This window comes from Haemorhous mexicanus, chromosome 15 (genome assembly GCF_027477595.1).
Source record: "Haemorhous mexicanus isolate bHaeMex1 chromosome 15, bHaeMex1.pri, whole genome shotgun sequence".
Classification (NCBI taxonomy): Eukaryota; Metazoa; Chordata; class Aves; order Passeriformes; family Fringillidae; genus Haemorhous; species Haemorhous mexicanus.
In genome coordinates this window covers 14,906,023-14,928,209 of record NC_082355.1, presented here as the reverse complement: position 1 = coordinate 14,928,209, position 22,187 = coordinate 14,906,023, and the positions used below count along the sequence as shown (strand labels likewise).

General features: G+C 41.4%; 1 protein-coding gene across 2 annotated transcripts in view; it reads right to left on the bottom strand.

The window, feature by feature from the left end:
* Positions 1–22,187, bottom strand: part of DOCK2 (dedicator of cytokinesis 2) — a 160,518-nt gene that overhangs the window by 22,873 nt on the left and 115,458 nt on the right. For both annotated transcript variants that reach the window (XM_059859952.1, XM_059859953.1), the window contains 7 exons: positions 14,926–15,026; positions 14,768–14,826; positions 13,333–13,481; positions 8,008–8,093; positions 3,981–4,137; positions 2,801–2,841; positions 863–953 (listed from right to left, as the gene is read on the bottom strand). In XM_059859952.1, the coding sequence (XP_059715935.1) occupies positions 863–953; positions 2,801–2,841; positions 3,981–4,137; positions 8,008–8,093; positions 13,333–13,481; positions 14,768–14,826; positions 14,926–15,026 (684 nt within the window). The remainder of the gene's footprint in view (positions 1–862; positions 954–2,800; positions 2,842–3,980; positions 4,138–8,007; positions 8,094–13,332; positions 13,482–14,767; positions 14,827–14,925; positions 15,027–22,187) is intronic.

Genomic DNA, 22,187 nt, shown 5'->3' with positions numbered 1-22,187 from the left:
TATGTCATGAGATAACCAGCACGAGACAGAATATTTAAGACATATTTTAAAATGGTGTACCTGCCCATCCTTGCCCCACTCACAAATTTTATATAAAAATCTATGTGAGAAAATCAGTCCTTTTTTTCCCCCAATGGTATCATCCTGATTGATTATTTTTAGATTTTTTTGTATGAAATATTTCATATACTGTTCTTTGTCCATACCAACACAGAAAATATACCTTGTATTTGTATGATCATAAAAAATTAAAATTAAGTTTAGGCAAAATAGCACAAATTTATACAGTTCTGCAGTAGAGTAAATTCCATAAGAAATATCAGATTTTTGCTCAGGAACATTTAAATTTGGAATGTCCCCTTGTAATAGAAATTGATCTTACTGACCATTTTAATTGATACAATTCATTACATTGGTAATGAACAACAGTTATAGTGAAAGATAATTAATTACCAGCTACAAAAGAAAGCCAACATAGCTTGTTTATGTAATCCATATTATTTAAAATTAAAAGTTAGATGTCCCCTTGTGATAGCTGGAACTGTGTTTAATTTTTCTAACTGTTATGTTTAGGGTAGTAAGAAATTACCAAAATGAAAGCCACATTTGTACACAATGTTCTCACTGTAAAGGAAAACTATTTTTTCTACCATATTTAGTTTGAGAAATATATGGCTTTTAATCACCTACTGGAAATATAATTTCAACAATTAATGTTAATTTTGTACGACCTACTGCAGTATTTCTAACTGGAAACTTGAATACCCCGGTGGAAAATAACTCAAGATTAAGATATTCACTTTAGAATACCAAATTGAATACTGCAAAAGCTTAATTATATATTGAGTTTAGAAAATCTAACCTTCAGGAGCCACGTATGGAGTAGAAGGGTATATGCTGCCTCTGTGTAATTCTCACAATCTAAATGAAGATCTCGCAATTTGTACAAATACCTGAGAGAGGAGAGAGCAAGGATTAGACTGGAGACTGGCATGAGTGGAATACTGAGTGTCAGAATGTTCCAGATAACAGAAACTCTGTGGATGTCACACTGTGACTGCCCAAAGACTCCTCAAGGACACTGAGGGGGGCTGAAGCTCTGTTCACACTCTGCTGTGCTCTTTCTGTGGGCTGAACCTTTGTGCAGGAAGGGAGAAGGAGCTGTCCTCTCCTGGGAGCTGTGCTCAGGTCCTCCTCAGGGAGGAGGGATGGCTGCTCTCAGGGTCTGGGACACCTCCAAGGCCAAGATTCCTGCAGGGTTCCTCAGGGCACCCTTGCAGGCACACCTTCTTCATGTGCACAGCTGCAAGCACAGCACATCACAGGAGGAGGCAGAAAGTGGAAAATACCAGCCCAGAAAGGCAAAGCAATCCCTGGAGGTGTTGGGGGCAGAAGAGTTGCTCTAAGTTGAATTTCTCCTTGATCCCTGTGGCTGCATTGCTGCTTCCAGCATGGTCACTGCCCACCACGGGGCTCAACCTGCATCTTCAGCAGCCAGGGAGAAAATTGCATCCCACTCTCTAACTCCCACCAGGAGTTTTGAGACACAGGAGCTCTGACATCTTCCTGTGGCAGTCCAAGGCACTCTCATTCCCACTTGCCAGCCCAACAGAAAGTTTCCCCCTTGATGCCTCAGGTTTAGCTTTTCTATTTTTTAGATTCTATTCTGCTTTAGTGTGTGGGTCTGGGCTTCACAGTAGGGGATGGTGAGCTCTCTCCACAGAGTAGGGAGACAAAACAATTCCTTCTCTAGCTGGGGACCAAGGACAGCCAGTCCAGATCTCAGGCCCAAGAGCAGAAACAATGTGGGCTGAAGAGAGAAAAACAAGAAGCATGGGACTTGAGCTGCAGTTGGACAATTAACTCCAACATGCAAATGGACCAGAACTTATAAAAATGTGAGACCCCGTGATCTGTTGTCCATTTTGTGCTCATTTTGGATTTGCTGCCCAAGGTGGATACTTGAGGCCTCTTAATAAATCCCTACTTTATTCTTTAGCTCTGTCCAGCCTCTCTTTAGGTCAGCCTTCACAAGGCTTCACCCTAAGCAATGACAGCTGAGGGAGCATTGTTCCCCCCAGCCTCTCTGGCTCAGCTCCAGGGTGAGCTCTGAATCACCTCCAGGGCTCATTTCAGCTGGGACTCTGGCCTTCCTTCTGCAGATTTTGCAGGAGAGGACAGGCAGGAAACAGGGAGCTTTAGAAGCAGCAAGATCTGCTGCAGCACACATGCAGAACTCTTGGAGACAGCAAGAGGCCGTGCCACATCTGCAGGAATTTGCCACTGAAGACAGCAAGAGGCCATGCCACATCTGCAGGAATTTGCTATTGGAGACAGCAAGAGTCCATGCCACATCTGCAGGAATTTGCAGTTCCCACAGAAAATGTCTCAGCTGTAACCCTGCCTGTGGAGTGTTGCATATTGAAGGAGACTCAGCAGACTGGGCCATTCTACAAAACCAGAATGTTTTCTCTGCTATACTAAATGTGTGATTGATACATTCTCCCTCAAACCTCCAATCTACCTGCACTTTTTAAATTTTAAACAATAGTCAATGAATGTTGAGGGATTTGATCAATTAAAAGTGAATACTTGTGGAAAAAAATGCTGCTGCTGGATACATAGCATAGATTCCCAGTTGCTGAAGGCTAAATTAACAACAGAGGGAGAATGGAGATGAGGCTGGGGTGCCACAGAGTCATTTGGGTGACAGAAATCCAAGTACAATGATAAAACCAGAACTCACAAGACAATATTAATTGCCCTCTCCAAAAGAGATCCAGTAGAATGATTGCCATACCTGATGTACATCTCTTCACGGTTAATGTTCTTGTAGAAATTCTAGGAATACAAACATTCAAAGTTATCTCTTAATGCCCTTTAATAAAATTGTATCTATACACACACACACACACACAGACTGAGGTTTTGCTTTCCTTGGTAGTAAGAAAGCACAGATAGTATGAAAAGTAGATTATTTACAGAAAATCTGAAGTTTAAACCTGGAACTACTTCTTCAATTAATATTTTTATTAGTTATATGTATGGGTTTACACATACATATACTTCTCCTGGTTCATAATGGGATTATTACTGAAGTTTTTTCTACTGGAGAAGAGGAAAACATGGTTATCCAAATGCATTAATAGAATAAACCACATGCTCCAGCTACACCTGGTGGAAGCTGGTATGTGTTGAAGCAGACGTGCAGCACTGTAGTTATGGAGCACTTTTGTACAATACCTCTAAAGGGGCCAGTTCCAGGAATGAGGCTCATTTTTTGTCACCATAACATGTTTGCAGGAATGCAAGTTGCTAAGGGTGTGCAAAATGGCCTGACAAGAAAGGTCTCTTGAAGAGCTGCAGAAATTGGCACCACATTGCACAGTGACTATTGAGGAACAGAGAGTGTATGAGTGTAATACTTTAAAGGTGGCAGAGGTTCCTCCTCAGCTCTGAGGAATTTCCTGGAGGAAGAATCTCTCTATGCAATATCCTCATTATAAAACAGGAATAGAAAAGAAGACAGAGTGGCCTAGGACAAGATCAGAGCCTCAAACCTCTTGGCACTGAGCTGCAAAGGTGCCTTGCAGCTTTCCTGCCCACATTTGAGAGCTGCAATTATTGAGATGCTGAAGCAGCAAGTGGGTCAGCTCCTCATCACAGCTCCACTCTGTCAAGAAGCCACTGTCCCATTGAGCCTGTCAATAGGTAGAGGCATGTGAGCAGCAAACATCCCTGTTTATCCACAGAGTCAAGGTGGATGAAGCCCACAAAGCAAACACAGCACATGGGTGAATGCTGCTTTCAGACTCACACACGTACAAAGAGGTGTAAAAATCTCCTGCTGCAGACTTTAAATCTCTACAGAACATTGTCACCCACTGCTGCCCCCAGGAAGATTTCCCCTCCTGCTCAATCAGTGGGCTCTGGGGGGTGTCCCCTCCCCAGGGGGGCTCTCCAGGAGCAGGGGGCTGTACCAGCAGGTTGACGGTGCAGCTCATGCGGTTGTCCTTGCTCTCGTCGCTCATCACGGCGCGATAATCCAGCAGCCTCTCCAGGAGCCCCCTCACCAGGCTCACAAAGCTTTCCACCAGGCTGCAAATGCCAGGGTGCTGCCTGGCACACTCCGTGAGGCTGCAAACACACAAATATTGGTACAATTCTCATGGCAAGTACTGGATTAGGACTAAATCAACTGCAGAATGCACTGGAAATTCCCTCTGTGAGTTGGTAATTTAGATATTCAAAAGATAAATGGCATGTAAATCAAATGGAAAAAAAAATAAAAGAAACATTTACTTTTCCTGTCTGAAAATGACTTTGAACTCAAGGGTGTACCCACAGCTTCTGGACAGAGAAATCTGCATCTGTGCTATCACAAACTCAAGTCTCTGGAATGTCACACTATTGCAATAAACACTGCACCTTCCTTTCCTCAGCATAAAATGCAATAATATTTTCCTTCTCCTTGTACTGGTACATGTGAGTAAAAGTTCAAATGAACAAAAATTACAATTTTAGCTCAAAAAAAGACATCACCAGAGTAATTTTACTTTGAGAAATGAGCAAAACCAATCAACTTGCTGCAGATTGATAAGAGCAGCTTGATCACTTCTGATAAAAATACAAGAAAGGGAATTTTATATTTTGGCATCATCAGTTTCAATTTACATTAACAAACATTAGCATATACTGTTTCTAAAAAGTGCTGAAGTGATTTAGGAGTAGAGATTTCACTCTACTGTCAGAGTTTTGTTTCCAACATTTAACTGTTTAGACATCATTAAGTGATTACCTACATCTTATTAAGGAGTATTTGCTTTCTTTGCTTAAGAGAAATTATTTATTTCATTGCTTTTCTTTTGTTTCTACTTAACATTCTGCTTTACCATTGGGATCCTCTCTGACAAACTGAATTTTTATATATAATAGAAATATTTATAGAAACACACACATACATGTATTTTCATATATATAATTATAGATACAAGCACTGGGTCAGGCAGAGATGCAGTTAATTTTCTCCAAGGCAGTCCTGCTTTGTGTTGGTAGCTGAGGAGGTTCTGACCTCTTAGTGCTCAATTATGAATTCAGCTCTACATCATTGTTTTCCAAACAACCAGGTAAAAAAAAAAGTTAGTAATCTTTAGGCACAATATATTTTTAAACTCTAATTATGACGCATACTGTTTTAATTAATAGCAAAACAATTTTTTTTACTCCTCATAATTATTTCAACCTTTTTCAGAAAATACATATTCATATTGACTTCAATTGGAAAGAAATCCTCAAAGCTCTGGCCTAGAATGGAACCTCTGCAGAATACCCAGGAATAAAGCTCTAACTCAAGAAAGCAAAAGCAGCATCTAAAGTTTATTCCTTGGATTGTGCAGCTCCAGTGGAGTCACAGTCCTGACACAGAGGGAATGTGTACATGGATGTCTGAAAGAACATTTATGTTGGGTAAGATAGGAGGGACAGAGGCCAGCAGATAAAACCAGAATATTCCAATTGCTCTTGTCTGACTGGTCTGAAACTGAAATATTTAAATCAATAACTGACACATGGCTTATAAATACACTGCAAATGGAATGGAAACACTAAAGGGGCCAAGAGCTGACAGCTGACAGAAAAGATTGGAGCCCATTAAAACATGTTTGGGGGAAAGAAAGTAAGAAAGCCTCAGAAACACATAGGAGACTGGAATATTATACAGGAAAATGGTGCTGGTTTACATCTACATGTATCAGAAACAGTGGGAGTCACTAATGAAGGAAAGTAGAGCCACCATTCAAGTGACTATTATGGATTTCTGCCACAGGTTCCCTGGGAGTAACAGCAAACAAGGCAGAGCTGTGAACCTTCCCTGACTGCACAATGAACACCAGGCACCAAGACATCACATTTCTTCCCAGTACAAGCTGAAAAACATTGACATAAACCACAAGCTATTGCTGGGTCTCACCCAGCACGAAGCACATAACTCCAGTCACTAAAGAAAGGTGAACCAGAGTCCACATAAAGAACTACAAAAGGAACAGGAGTGAAGAATGCCTGTCTCTCGAGGGAAGAGTCAAAAAGTTGTATTGCTCAGCTTTATACAATAATCCCAATAAAAAGGATAACAAAACTTCAGAAGATTTTTTTCTTACCCCCAGGAGGGAGGAAGAAACCTTTGAATTTTTAAACAGAACTTGAAAAAAATAGAAAATTTTAAATAAAAAAAATAATCGCAATAAAGCTGAAAAAAAACTGCATAGCATGGGCCACTGCAATGCTGGGGAACTGGAAATCTGCCAAGTGCCATTTCCTGTTGTGCCTGTATTAGGAACTAAAACATGCCAGAACTCATTTTCTGAGCCTGAGGACAAGTGGCAGGGCACAACTTGTGCACTGGTTGTCCTGCATTTCCCCAGGCAGGGCAGCCTTGTCTACTCTGCCTGCTGAGAACAACCTCTCACCTGTCCCACATCACCCCAGCTTCCCCTGGGCTCTGGCTAGGACAGGTCACAACTCCTCATGGACCTCACTCACATTTAGGTCTAGGGACAAATGCAGGGCATTGCTGAATTAAACTTCTGCTGAACCTGTTTAGTTTATTATTATAATAAATAATATTAATATTTATGGGCATGGGGAAGTTCCCAGTAACCAGCAGCATGGGCAGATGTTGGTTGCAGAGGTGAGCAGCAGCACAGCAGTCACTGAGTGCTGTTAACATCTGCCTTCAGGTGATACCTGGAACTGCAGGGGTGCAGACAGCTACAGGAGATCAGCTGATGAAAAAATGACCAAATGAATAAATGTGGAGGCAAATTTAAGTGGTTCTCACTCCAGCTGGAAAAGGGAGTTGGGGACAGAGGTTGAAATCCCTGCTTTGAAAGGTGTCAATGGAGGAGGACTTAAATCAAAGCACCTGAGAGAACAGGTCCTACTACAGGCAGGTCACCAGCCTCTGCTCCAACACTGCATCTACAGGAGTCATTCAACAAAATCTGGAGATAAGATGAATTGTCATCTTTAGAAATGTGGAGACTTCGAACTTGAGACCTTCTGGAAAGTGGGACAGTACCAAGGAGAAAAGGCAGATATGTCAGAGCAAGAAGGGGGCCTTGCAAAGGCAGGAGATCAAAAGCTCTGTGCTGTGTTTGATGGCTCTCCCTGACTGCACTGCTGAGAGATGGGGTTTAACTGGATAGTGCCACTTTCCAAGAAAAGATCTGGAGAGAAAGAGCAAAGAGCAAGCAAGGCAAGCAAATAATGTAGCACAGCTCAGAAAGACTGAACTTCAAAGGGTCACAGACACAAGATCTGAGGGAAGCTTTGCTTTTTGCATAGATAAAGTCTCAGTTTGAACACTCTCCAGCTTTAAGGCACTGTAGTATTTCAAACTAGATGGACACATTGGAGGAAGGTCCAGAAAACACATGATAAACTGAAATACTGGGGTTGTTTATCCTAAGGGGAATCCTGAAGGAAACTAGACAGCAACATTCAAATTTGATAAAAGCTGCTGCAAAAAGAAATAGAATAAATGATTCTTTATGTCCCCTGTGTGTGTACCCAAAGCTTTCATGGTTCATCTGATGAGAAATGTGACTTTGCAAAGACTGCTACCCCTACCCAGAAATACAACCCATACAGGGTAGCAGGCTTTGAGGAAGTAAACATGCACACAACATCACAAAGCCTTATTTAAATTCAGACTTGTCTGAATACTCTCTTGGATTCCAACCTAGACATGTAAAAATGCAAGTTAGATGTAACTTCTTCATAATTTAGCTGAAGCACAAAACAATGAAAAGCAGCCAGGAAAATAATTTCAATGAGCAAAACTGCAATGCAAACCAGGTGGAGAGGAACATTGGGGTATTTCCAGCCCCTTCATGAAAAAAGTTGCTAAGATTCTATTTTAGGTAAGGTTACCAACCTGAGAACTGGGAACAATAAAACAGAAACACATCCTGAAGGCATTTTTTCTTTTTATTCTCATGCACTACTTACATGGACTCAAACAACTGCATGTAGTGTTCATCCCCTCGTCCTCCTTCCACCTCATGATCCAACTTCAAAATGATTTCATTTTCAAACTAATAAAGAAAGAAAAATCAAAACACTGAGCAGCTACCCAGAGGTCAACACACTTCAACGTGGCATCAAAAATGTACCTCGGTATAATTATGTCTCATATTCCCAAAGGTTAAATGCTTGGGCATATTCTGGTCTGGGTTTTTGGCATGGCTGAAAGCCTGGACACAGATTTTCACAAGTTTCCCCTGCACTGGGCACCAAGCTCAGTTTGTGACAGCCACAGACAGTCTTTGTCCTCATGCAAACAGCTGCAGCCTGCTCAGAAGGTAGGCAAGATCTACCTCAGGGTTCTTGACAAGTCATTAACACATCAAGAGGCACACAGAGAGCATTAGTGGAGACCTACATTGAAATAAAGCTCAGTTGCTTTACATTGATCTAATTATTAAACCCACTGTAAAAATGACAGAATTCATTACTGTGCTAATGCAGCAAGTTTTCACGTTCTTCTTTGATACCAAATTTCACACAATTGTCAGTACATGAATAATTCTGTTTCTCCCTGGAGTGTTTCTGTGTAATTGAGAGCTTTGGCAGGCTGGGATCTAGATCATCCCATCAGAGAACTGGAAGCCTCTCATGGTACAGAGAATTACTGTAGTATTTCAGATATGGTTCTTTCAGATAACTGCAATGCAATATATTTTACCTTATTTCAATATATCCTCATCAAAACATTCAGCTCTGAGCTGAAGCAGCCAAGCCAGGGCTACACACAGGAAAAGAGTCCTTCCTCTTAGAGCACCAGGCAGGGCATGCATCTCTTCAGATTTGTTTTTAGAATTTCTTCAGTTTTAAAGAACATGACATTCTAAAGGAAAGTATGTTACTAGATGTACTTCCTTCAAGTAGGTCATGATTCAAACCCTCCACCCAGAAAAATGATTCATCATTTTTCAAGAGCAAAGGCCAAACTCCCTTCTTTCCTCCAGTGTCCAACCCAGATCTATTGGCTCCCTTGATCCTGCAAAACTGCTCTTGAGGCACAAACTGAAGTGGCTTCTGCTTCTTTCAAGGAGCTTTGAAACAGCATCTGGAGCAGCCAAACTTCCCCAGTGCTCACAGCAAGAGCAAAATGTGAGCTCAGAGCAGTGGCAGTGCAGGTACACTCTGCTCTGGAAAGGGGCAGGGAGGAAGGAGCCATTCCCACCACTTTGTTACTTGCAGGTTTTGCTGCTCTGATGTTAATTCTTTCTCTGTAATTAGAATACAAATGAAAGAGTGCCTGTTGAACAGTACATTCTATACCAATATTAGAGAATAAAAAGCTGTCATTGAAAAATAGCTTAACAGAAAAAAATAAAATTGCTCTGTCTCATCCTGGCTGAAATAGAAGTTTAAAGGGCTCTGAGGTAATTTTTATGCACAAGCAGGATATGTATTAGTATTTAATGTGGGTAACACAGGTGCATGGCAGTCTCAGGACAAGGAAATATTGAGCAAAACCATCCAAACCAGCCATTTTCTGTGGGCTTACTGCAGTAAGACAAATCTGTGAATATAGTGCAGGTCAAGCACCAGTTAAATCCAGCTCTTAAATCCTTCCTAGTACTTATTCAGCAGGTAGACAATTGATTACTTCTCCAAGAGGCAATAATTTCACATTTCTGGATCTGAACAAAAAAACTCTTCCTAAGCATCTTTCCTGCAGTTTCTCAACAACCTGCCAGAAGTGAAAACATCCGTTGCTTGGATCAAATGAAAAAGTTGGCAGAAATATAGAATAAAGTTTAAAAGTTTCTGGGCCAGCATTTAGCTCTGGAATGTATCTTCCTCCTCTCACTTAAACAGAGTGTGCCTAATTGTCACTGGCACCAATTTAGCTTTATACACTACTGCTTCTCTAATAGATCCAGGGAATCTCCCCTTGGAAAACATGTCCATGGATCTCTCTGAAGCACCAGGCTGTCCAAACTCAGCCCTGCTGCTGATCTCCCATCCTTCTGAAACCTTACACATAACAAGATTTTGAGAGCTGAAGAAAGAAACATGGCTGTTCACAGCAGGTGAATGTCCTGTGCCAGCGGACAGGACAGGAATCTCCTGTGCTGAGGACACCTCAGTCACCCTCTGAGTCCCCTGTGGGAGCTCAGGACAGCAGGACACTGTCCTGGAGTCAATGTTTGTCCTCTAACAACGAGCCTGGAAACCCAAGCAGCAGCCAGCACTGATTTCTGACACGGTCCCACAGCAGCCAGGAAGGAAAGCAAACACAGAAAACTTCCCCAGATGGCTCCAGCAGTTGGTAGAACCCACGAGAGATACTAAACTGAAAATGCTAAACATAAACAGAATGATTTATTTGAGCAAAAATATAAACACAGATGAATTAATCTTTCCTAAGCCAAGTTAAATCCTCAATGTAACTCAAATCCATGTTTATCTAAATGATATTTTTTATTTACTCTGCAAAGAGCTAATTTTCCTCGCTTGTTTATTTGTTTCTTTAAGCAAGCATTTTCTAACTCCTGGCTCAGATCACAGTGAGAAGAAGCAGGATGAGGTCTCTTGATGATGCCTCTTCCCTTCCTTTGGGAAGTCTCAATAAAATGCACAGCCTGATCTTTCAAGGAAGGAAAAGGTGGGTTATCAGCATTTGAGGATGGACTTTTTTAATACATGGGCAATGAGCTTGTCTCACATAAGCAACGAGCTTCTCTTTTTATTTGAAGGAGAAAGGAATACATTTAGAGGGCTGAGTCTGTCCACAGACACTGAAAGATGAATAAATTGGCTTTCCAAGATTCCCAGCTCTCTGAGCTCAGGATAGGCAGAGCTTCCATAGCTAAAATTAGGAGATATTAATGGCTCCCTCTCTACATCTTCAATTAGAGTTAAAATTATGAGCTTATGTAACACTGCTCTGGGTGAATGGAAAATAAATGTGCAAAGTGGAAGAAAGGATTGCAAGAAAATGTCTTACTGTGTCCTACACCTACATACAGATTCCAAGCCATTAAATGTATTTGTAGAGCAATTCATTCTTGAGATTACCACAGGTGGAATTTTGTTTTCTCTGGAATTAGATGATTTCCTAGAAATAGCTAAATAAAAGAAAATTTTTGCTGGAAAAATTTAATTGACATTATATCCTTACTGCCTGTATGTTGTGTGCATGCAGCAAGACACAGCCCCCAGCCCCAGAACCCCCCCTGTGCCCCCAGAACAGAGCCCTGTCCCTGCACAGGGATGTTAACACAGACAGGATTTTTGGGAAAGGTTATTAAATCATGCTGGAGGTACCAGGCAAGCTCTGGTTCCTGTGCTGGTACAGGCTCAGCTCATAAAGATGTTTCTGTTTGTGCTTTCCCCCCCCACCTCTTCTCTCATTAGAGAAGATTAGATTAGAAATAATTTTTTTTTTTTAAAGTTCCACAAAATTATGTTTTAAGTGAATGTCATTCTGGGCTGCTGAGTGCCCCAGGCACTCTTGAAATAACATGTTGTCATTCTCAGAATTTTATGCTAAAGCTTTAAAAAAAAAGTCCTTTATACTACTAAATGTCAACTTGCAAATGAAAATTGCCCACTACTGAAACCTGGAGTTTATGTGTTTGTGCACCCAGTAACTATCCATTCATGTTACTTATTTGCTCCTTTAAATTAAGGTGGTAACAATTTTAAAACATAGAACTTAATGTGCCTTTTCCTTTAAAATATGTATTTTTCTAAACTTACCAGAATGGCTAAACTTTCAGAGGCAAGTTTTTTATCTTAATTACCTCATCCATAACAAAGGAGAGGATAAACCCCATGATTCTTGATGAGCAAATGATCACAATTCCTAAAGCAGAACATTAGAGCCCAATGAGACTCAGCTGCTCAATTATGAAACAGTTTTTGCACCATCTGATGAAAACTCCCCCTTTTCCTTAAGCTGCAATAAACCCAATGTCCTTGTACCTTGGCACTGTAAAATACCACCTGAAATTTCTTTTTATGGCAGGAGAAGTGATTCAGTGGGCACTGGAGTGCCTGGCCTCTCTCTGCCAGGCTCCCAGGCTGCTGCTGCTGTTCATCAGGCAGATGAGTGATGGGTTTTCAGGATTCCTGGGCTGCCCAGATCTCTGTGTCTCTCCCAAGAGATGAGGTATAAGCCACGAGCAGGAAAACATTTTTAAGAAGGCAAATATAGGACTATCAGGACACAGAGGGAACAGATGCACAGAAACAAAGTGGTTTTTAATCTTGGCCTTGAACCAAAAGCTTTGCACTGTGGAATACAGACCAAAATGGAAATTCCATCTGCTCATTTGTTCCACACTTCATTGACACAGAAATGCCCCAAACGATTTAAAGTATTAAACATAGCTGGGTATACAAGATATTTATATTTACATGTGTCTAAAATGATGCCTTTTTGTTTGTCATTTTCCCTTACACAGATTGCTCTGAATGAATTATTTGTGTAACTGCAGAGCTGAATATCCAGTTTATCATTTACTGTGGGAGGCAGAGTGCAAACACAGAACAAGGTGATTCCATGCCCAAAGAGCTCGAGGAGAATGGAGATGTCAGACAGGGATGGATATTCCACTGTCCAGGCAGACACAGCAAGCAGTGGCAGGAAATTCAGATTACAATCCCCAGTGCCCTGCCCCACCATCCCCAGCTCTATTCCATCCATCAAAAATATTTCAGAGCAGTGACTTAAAAATTCTTTTTCCTTTTCAAAATGACTGCCAAAACCACTCCAGGAATTTCAGTTCTCCACAGTGATTTTTTTCCCTCACAACAAAGATTTAAAAAGGTAGAATTTCCTGATAAATCTGATAACATATAATTAACTATTCCCTGCTACTCCTGTCAGATACTCTGTATTAAAACCTGGAAATTTTGGCTTACAAATCTATGTCACAAGGAAAGGGCATAAGTAAATATTATTTAGATTATAGAGGATCCCTAGAGGTCATTTAAGTCTATCTCCTACTTAATGAAGGGCTGACTTCAATGTAAATCTTGCTGCTCAGAACCTTTTCCAGTAAAATCCTGAAAATTTGGATTAAGGTCCTGCAATCTCCCTGGATCTCTTTGCTATTCCATCTAATTCTTGCTGTCAGTGCAACAAGTTTTGCCTAAGTCAAACTAAGTCACTCTGGAGATCCTGCACTTGCTGTTTCTTTGGTTCTTAATATTTGGGATTTCACTTTGTGCCAGCAGAAAAGCTCACTTGACAAACATCTACCAGAAATACTGAGCACATGAAAGTGCATTTTCACACAGAGCATTTGTAATTACCTTTTTGAATTCTCCTGTTCTCTGATATTCACACAGCATCATGTCAAAGAAAATTGGGATGGTGGCTTTTCGCAGTTCCACTTCTGGAATAAGAGTCATTTCCAAGATGGGCCCAACCATCCCCGGAATAAAGCAAATTTTATTCTGGCCTGAAACAAAACCAAAAGTTTATTTGAAGAGCAAACCACATATTTTTAGGAAGACATCTAGGAGCTGCAATCATTTAAAGTAGTGTTGAATCCATTTGTGTTGGTCAAGTCTTACAACTCAGTCAGTTCATTTCTTCTCAAAAGCTGGGGGCATGTGAATGGACACTGTCTTCTTCTAAGGTGTCAGAATGAAGTGCCAGGAATAAGCAGGAATGCCAGAGGAGTTGATATTTTCAGTAAAGAACTCAATTTTTAATGTTTTTGACATACCCTTATAAATGTTTGGAGTAGAAAGTCATAAATTACCCTAAGAAGCTCCCAAATTCCACCAGCAGGACAAGGTAATGTGGAGTAACCATTATGTGGAGTTTCCATGTGGAGAAAACCATTGCTGACTTTTACAATAAAATTAGACATTGCAACCATGAATCAAACCAACCAATGCACCAAAATCAGCAGCAGTAACAGAAACACCATCCACAGAACTCAGCTGCTAACCCTACACTGAATTTTCTGGGTTACATCAGCTGCCAACAAACACCCAAATGTGCAGAGCTCAGCCAGGCCCCAGGCATGGCTCAAACCCTGCCTGGGAAATGGAGCAGAGCAGCAGCAAACCCAGGAGCTGTGAGAGTGTCAGTGCTGCCTAAACCTTGTAAGGAGACAAAAAAAAAAAAAAATAAAAACCTTCTCATCAACACAGGTGAGACTTGTTCCACACTAAGGAGTGCCTGAGTCTGATGTTCCTCCCTGGTGTGTGCCATGTGAATTGTCAATGCAAATGCCACACCAAAATTTTGCCAGATAAAATGAATATCCTACCTAAGTTCAGTTAATAAGAAATGATCCCAAAGGAATTAATGAGAAACTCTCAAAGGAGGAGCAGCAGAACCTGGCTGGATGACCAATGTAAAAACATTTTTGGAATTTTAATCCAAGCAGATTCCAAATCTGAGTCTCCTAATTTGCAGAATCATAGGTTCAGGCTGAGCAGTAACCTCAGGGAAAATTCATCCAGTCTCAATCCTGCAAAATAAGGTTCTGAGATCTGATTTCAGTCATGTTTGAAATCTGAGAGAAGGTTTTGAGTTCTTTTTTTAAATACAAACCTGGCAGTGGTCCAACTGTATCTCATGTTGGCTCCAAGCTTAATCACAGGAGTGAAAACATATTTTAAGTTCAAATAGCAGAAATATTTACAAAAGCACTTCATGTCAGATATTTTTCAATGGAAAAATCCATTATGTGACAGATTCAGTTGCAGTGAAGCTCAGTTTGCTACTCACCAAGTTTGTACCACATGTCACGGATAGCAAAGCCAATTAAACGTCTCATATCTCCATATCTGGGAGAAAAGGAATATGAAAATTATTTTTTATCATTATCTTTTTTATAATTTTGCTACAAAATTAAAGATATAAGCGAAAGGATATGTTTTACTTACTTGTTCTGGATTTTGTTGTATTTTGCATGGGAAAAGTTTTCTAGCTGTAGTGAATCTTGGGTAATAAAAGCCACAGCCAAATGAAAATAGTTGTTCCACAGCTGTAAATTGAATATAAGGAAATTATAATAATTTTGAGGAGAACAGGAATAATATTAAATGATGCATAATGCAGAATAATTTATGAAACCAAACGATGCAAGCAACATGATATTTTTATATTATGCAGAGATGTACAACATTACTATTATGCAATTAGCAGAAAAGCAAGAAAGATGAATTTTAATAACCACTACTACATATTTGCTCTTAATAACAGAGCAGCTGAATAAATATTGCTAGCAAAAAAAGATTCACATGAGATTCATTGGCCAACCACATTAAAGCCTGAACCAAAGCAGGACTGGGGGAACATGTTATATGCTGGTGGAGCTTAGCAAACTGGAGCTAAGGCACCTATGTAATTACACTGCATTTGAGCACCACTTCAAAAGGCATCTCCTGCCTCCTCTTTGGATCCTAATTCAACAACCATTTCCATGAAATTCCAGTGTAATTTGTGGAGAGCTCTCCATGTGAAAGAAGGACAAAATACATCCCTAAATAACAGCTGATAGTACTGAATCTGTACTTGAAGTAGACAAAAAGCCTCTGTGCTTACAGTGCACAACCCTTCATTCCTGAAAGCAAACTATTTGTTCTACAGACAATTAAAAACAAGCACTTCTCACACACTAAAAAGGGAAAGGGAAAAGAGAAACTTCCCTAGGAAACACAAATTTAAGGAAGGAAATAAAATTTTCAGAAGCTTTTAGGCACTCAGCAGCAGCTTTAAACACTTAAAAATGCAGCTGTAGCTAAAACCAGTGGCAGGGCTTAGTGAGAGAGCAGAAGGCAATGGGGAATGTATTCAGTGGTGGTTCAAAGGATGCAACAAAACACAGGACTGAGCTCTTCATTTTGTGTGGTGCAATACAAACCTGGCTTGGGAACCCTGGAAACAAAACTTTCCATCAAAAACTTTAGTGGCCTTTGCCCTTTGTAGCCTGGAAAACTCCAATGTGCAAAGAACCAGGAAAACCAGATCCCACACCCAGAGCCACAGACATTTCTCAAAATAAATACAATTCTCAGAAGTCCTCTGTAATTTGAGGATGCTCCTGCTGTTGATTTATCCCTCCCTTGGAGGCTGTGCCCAGCAGAGCTGCTGCAGCACACACCTGCCCAGCTCTGCAGCCAATGCACAGAAGCACAAATGTTGTTCATGCCCTGAAAGGCCTGTTTTACTCTCTCACCAAATCTTCTAAGAGGTTATTCCAGCCAGTGTGGAGTTCTCAGCCCCTTGAGAAGTTGTGTTTATTGATGTGCAGAGAGCACACTCTGTATGTGTCAATTATAGCAGTGAGATGGAAAATTCCTCAAATTGTTTTAGATTGTGGGGAGGAAAATGAAGGCTTATTTCCAAATGGTCTCTTATTTCATTTAATAGCTCCAAGTCTGTGCCACCTTTGTCAGAGACACACCCTACAGACTCAATCTCCTTATTTATAAAATACTTTTCCTTCCATCCCCAGAGTACCCCAAAATGGCTGAAAAATGGGTTCCTTTTCCTTTCAATAGCATATTCAAATTAAGGGCTCACAAGATTTTAAGCACCAAAACTAACTTTAAAACTCTATGAGATAAAGTAGTTTCTCTCTGAAGTGAAATAATATGGAAACAGATTTTTAAAATGCAAAAATTATTCTTATGAGACACATTTTGTTTTCTCTTAACCCCATAATAATATTCCAAGGTGTTTTGGACATCTGTCGAATTGGAAAAGGTGGAATTAATTTAGCAGGAAATTTCCAGCCATCTCACGAAGAAGAGATTTGTTAGTTATCCTAGAAAATCATCCAGGAGTAAAGGCTGCAGACTCCTCCTTCACACACTTCTGAAAGCTGATATTTGTTGGTGGAAGGATCAAATATGAACTTCAAACTCTGTAATTTGATAATTTTCAAATGCAGAGTATGATATATAAAAATAGAACACTTTCACATTTCCAGTATAGTTAATTCTAGCTAAATTTCCCAATGGTTTCATTCCCTGTTAACCTCTGCATTGCTCCTGCAGTGTCTCTCATTGTCATATATAGATTTCTGCAATGTGCATTTTCCCCCTGTGTATTTGCAATGCCTTGAGGGTTTTGATTTTGGGGTTTTTAACATAAAAAATAAGCTGCACAATTCTGTTTGTGAATTGTGTTTGTTGAAATACATTTCATTACTGCTGAGTTATTAATGGAGCACAGCTCATGCAAGAAGGGTAGGAAAACACAAAAATAAGCATTTTCTTTCAAATCAGACTGACATTAGATTTTGGGTTATGCCTTTTATAATAGAATTCTGTGGCATAGGTGATTAATATATGAATTACAATCACTCTAACAGCACAGATATAGAATTATAATCCTTTCTAATGCCCTGCAAATGTAGTGCTAATGGAGGGAGGGAGGGAGGAGCAGGAATCAATAACTGCATTTCCAGAGCAGAGACCCTTCAGCAGCTGTGTGAGCACAACAAAATTGTTTGGGTTTGGTCACCCTGCCCTGCCCCGGGGGTGTCAGACCCTGCCATCTCCAAACAGGGACATTCCCGAGGGAATCCTGCTCAAATCCACCCAGGAATCCAGTGGCACCAAGGCTGGGATGGTCACAGGGCAGGTGTGTTCCCTCCTGCATGGAAACCCCTCCTGGGCAGAGCAAGACTCCAAAGCAAAGGTGATGGAGCCAGGAGGTGACAGGGACAGCAGAGTGAAAATGCTCTGTGCTGGACAGGGTAACACCTTGCAATGACATCAGCTGCCAGCAGAAACAAAAGTCATCCTGGAATTTGTCTTGTTTACCACAGATGGCATCTTCTCAGACAGCTGTTGAGGATACCATGAATGTGTTGCATAAGTTCAGAAAATCTCACAGTTTTTGTTACAATTAAACCAAAGACACCAGGGTGACCTTCAAGGAACACTTCTTCAAAAATATATTCCACAGTTTTCAAGATTTTTATTTGTTTGTTAAGCCTCTTCTGAAGAGCCCATCTCAACTTCTGCATCCTAAATCCAGAATTTTCACCTTTTGATGGTGTAGCTGTTCTGCTGCCCTGCAAAAGCCCAGCTGCCAAGTGGGGTCTGGACATGGTGTCCAATCTTCACGTTGGAAATTGGCAAATCCCTAAAGAGCTGTTACTTGATACAAACCTGCAGAAATCCCAACATTGCAACATCTTTTAAGACTGGATGTCATGCCAGTGGCTGAATTTCCTTTGTCTTTCCCAGGAGAAGCTGATAATGAGCCCTACACCACCAGCACTCCCCACCTCCAGAGAAAAGGAAACACCAAAGGCAGCCCACAACAAATCCTTGTGTGGTCCTGGCTGGGGGCACCAGTGTGCAGACACTGCCTGAGACAGCTCTGCAATCAACTAAGGGAATCCTTGGGAATGTTATTTTAAATAATATTGAGAGCAAACATAACGATGGAAAAGAGAAAAATAAGCAATTTGCAATCACAGTGATCAGATTGTTGTTGACATGAAATGCAGCAAACAAGTCAAATAAGCAAGAAAACATTGATTGTCATGGTCTTCAGGGGAAAGTCTAACCTCAGTGCTTCCCTTTTTTTCCTGTATGCCATGAATATATCTCCTTATAGTCTCTCCATAGGGTAATCCTGAATTGTGTTGGGTTGGAAATGGGGGTTTGTATTCTATTCCTATCTGTCAGAGCTGGGGCAGTTATCTCCTGTTCATTGGGGCAGTTTTCTTTATCTCTCCCACAGCCAATCCTCCCTCCAGAAGATCTCTTCTGTCCATGGCCACTGAGTGTCCCTGCAGGGCTGATCAAATTCCATCATCCCACGGGGAGATGCTCTGCCCAGGGGAAGGAGCCAAGCATTCCTTCCTGGATACAATCTGAGGTTTGGAGCACCGCAGCCCAGCAGCCTTTGCCCACTGCATTCCCAGAGGAGCAGCTTTCTGCTCCCCTGCATTCCCAGAGGGAGAGCAGGCCCATCTCCAGCAGCCCTGGAGCTCCAGAGGAAAACTCCCCCCTTGTGCAGGATCCCTGCTCCAGCAGAACCCACAGCTGGCACTGCAGGAGGGCTGAGCCCCCCTGGGATGGGACTGTGCCACCACCCTGAGCCCCCCTGGGATGGGACTGTGCCACCACCCTGAGCCCCCCTGGGATGGGACTGTGCCACCACCCTGAGCCCCCCTGGGATGGGGCTGTGCCACCACCCTGAGCCCCCCTGGGATGGGGCTGTGCCACCAACCTGAGCCCCCTGGGATGGGGCTGTGCCACCAACCTGAGCCCCCCTGGGATGGGACTGTGCCACCACCCTGGGATGGGACTGTGCCACCACCCTGAGCCCCCCTGGGATGGGACTGTGCCACCACCCTGAGCCCCCCTGGGATGGGACTGTGCCACCACCCTGACCCACAGGGAGACAGGGCCTGCTCTGACTCTGGCAGTGGTTTGTTTTGTATTACTGCACTGTTTATTTTATTTTTTATTTTCTTCCCTAACAAAGGGAAGAAAATTCCTGTTCCTATATCTTTGCCTGAGAGCTCCTTAATTTCAAAATTGTAATAATTTGGAGGGAGGGAGTTTACATTTTCCATTTCAAGGGAGGCTCCTGCCTTCTTTAGCAGACACCTGGATTTTCAAACCAAGACATGAATACAGTCTGAAGCTAGAATACTTTCCACAGTTGCAAGCCTTCAGACTTTTCCTTGCAAGCTCTGAACATGTACCTGGGAAGGACACCTGCCAGCTCAGCTGCTCCAGCTCCATGTGCCAAGGCAAGAGCTGCTAAAATGCCTCAGACAGGTCAACAGCTGAATTCATTCCTCAGAATCCTGGAGTGAGAAAATATTCCTTGCCTTTCTAGATAACTGTTTCAATATTTAACACAACCTCTTTATATCTAACATAAATACAAGAAAATAACTTGTTTAAAATCCAGGGGCATGAATAGAAAACAAACTGCTAAATATTGAAGGCTTTTACCTACTCCAGTAATTCCTGCTGAAACTCCAGATTCCTGTGCATTAAATCCTCATGTTCCAGTTTATGTTCAGTACTGAAGAATGCAGAGTCATGCATTATGCAAGATTCTGTCCCTGTTTGTACTGTAGGCACCATGAATATTGGGAGCTCTCCTTCACTCCTACTTCATGGTTTATTTTTGGCCAATCACTTAATGAAATTTCACTCTCTTCTCTCCTGTAAAATTATTTCCTCTGGAGCTAACAGCTTTGTTTTATCAGCCCAACAGTAAATATTCCATAACAGAAGCCCTCCAGGCAGACCTGCTTTTGTTGTGTTAGGTTTTGCTGCATGCTGACACTGGAGAATCTCTGCAGGACATGACCTCTGAGTGCCACTGATGTACTGAATCCACCTTTGTGCACTCAGTGTGCAAACCCAGGAAAAAATCCAAACCAAGGAGAACCACCCCTCACCCAGCAGGCACAAAACCTCAGATATCAGCTGATTTTTTTACCTCCAAGACCAAAGATCCCCAAGCCAAAGGTCCATTGTGGTCTTTGCTGCCTGCCCAGTGCAATGACAACCCTGGTGTCAGAGCTCTGGGTTGGGGAAGGGCTCCCTGCCAAAAGGGGAGGCTGGATCTGAGGGATAACTGTGCTAAGGCAGGAAATTTAACAGCCCTGCACTGCTGTGCTGGGCTGGGCTTTGGGATTTTTCTCTCTACCCAACAGCCTCAGCACTGACCTTCTGGCTTTAAGGCAATGCTGAGCTCTAAACTGAAGGACTGGACCCACTCTTGATCAGAGAGAGCACATCCTTTCCCAGCCCCTAAATGGTAACACCTCTTTCCCTTCTACCTGAATCACATAATAAATAAAAAAAGCAATCTACTTTGCAAACAAGAAAGAGGCCAGGAACCTTTTTTTTCTCCCTTTAACAAGCTCAACTAGAGTAGCAAAAAAATTCTTCTTTGCATCTCTCTAGATTTAAACCACACTTTCTTAGATGCTCAACTGCTTCACAGCTGACTTGCTTTGTCTACTATTTATTGCCATGCAACCAGTCAGCCAAGTGAAAATCCTCAGATCTGTTTCCCTGTGCTTTAAACAGCTTTTCAAATTTTTCTTTTAATTAAGACTTTGATCCAACTCCTAATAATCTGATCTGAGAACACCATCCTGCAAACAGTACAAATCATGCACTTGTTTCCAAAGGTGTAAACAAGGTATCTTTTTATTTTAAATAACACTCTGACTGATTTGCATCTCCATTCTCCCCAGCCCACTCAGCTCCTCCTGCAGGGGGCTCAGGGACCTGCCCCAAACCCACCTGAGGCTTGGGATGTGTGGGGCTGGAGATGGGCATGAACAGCCCATGTGATTATCAGGCTGCAGCTCTTAATGAATATCAAAGTTACACTCTTCCAAATTTTCTCTCAAATCAAAATAGAGAAAGCAAGTTTCTCTGTCTCATTCTCATTTTTTTTAATAGGAATGTAAATAAAAATAGAAATACAGCTGCACAGTAGCTGTACTGTAAGGTGAACTATTTTATAAAGTACAGGAGTTTCTCATTTACTTTGAGTTAACCACTGCTCAGGTTTGCTTACAGCCAAGATATGTTAATACCAAAAAAATATACTGTGGGAAATCAAATTTAAATTTATAATTAAAGATATTAGACAATGTGCTTCGTACTATTCAGACCTTTTTTAGTCCAGTAACAACTTTTTGAATAAGTATATTTAAGCAACTCTTAGAAGGTTTGCAGAGCTTTTATTCATGAAAGAAAAGGAAGGTAACACCTTGATTTGTACTTTGAAGTCTCTCATGAAGACTAGAAGGGTATTACAATTCTTTACAGGGCACCACTTATTTATTGTAACATTGTTTACCTTACTCAGAGCCTCCAGATATTTGACAAGTCATGAATAAAAGAGCATTGATGCATCCCCTTGAACTACAAGGTGCAGTGTTGAACCACAACACCCCTGGTTGTTTGATAACCCTTCGGGAGGCACAGAATTGCCACAGGAAAGAGCTGAAATAAAGGCTCCAGATCAAACTGCTGCTTTCACGTTTGAGTAAAGCAGTGTACACCTTAATAAAGCTTTGACACATCCAGTCTTTGTAGTCTGTGGGATTTTGGTACCCTGCAATGTGATGTCTTTCAGGCCTTTGTTATCTGCTTTTAAAAATTACTGACACATCGTGCAGTAAAACTGATCAAGT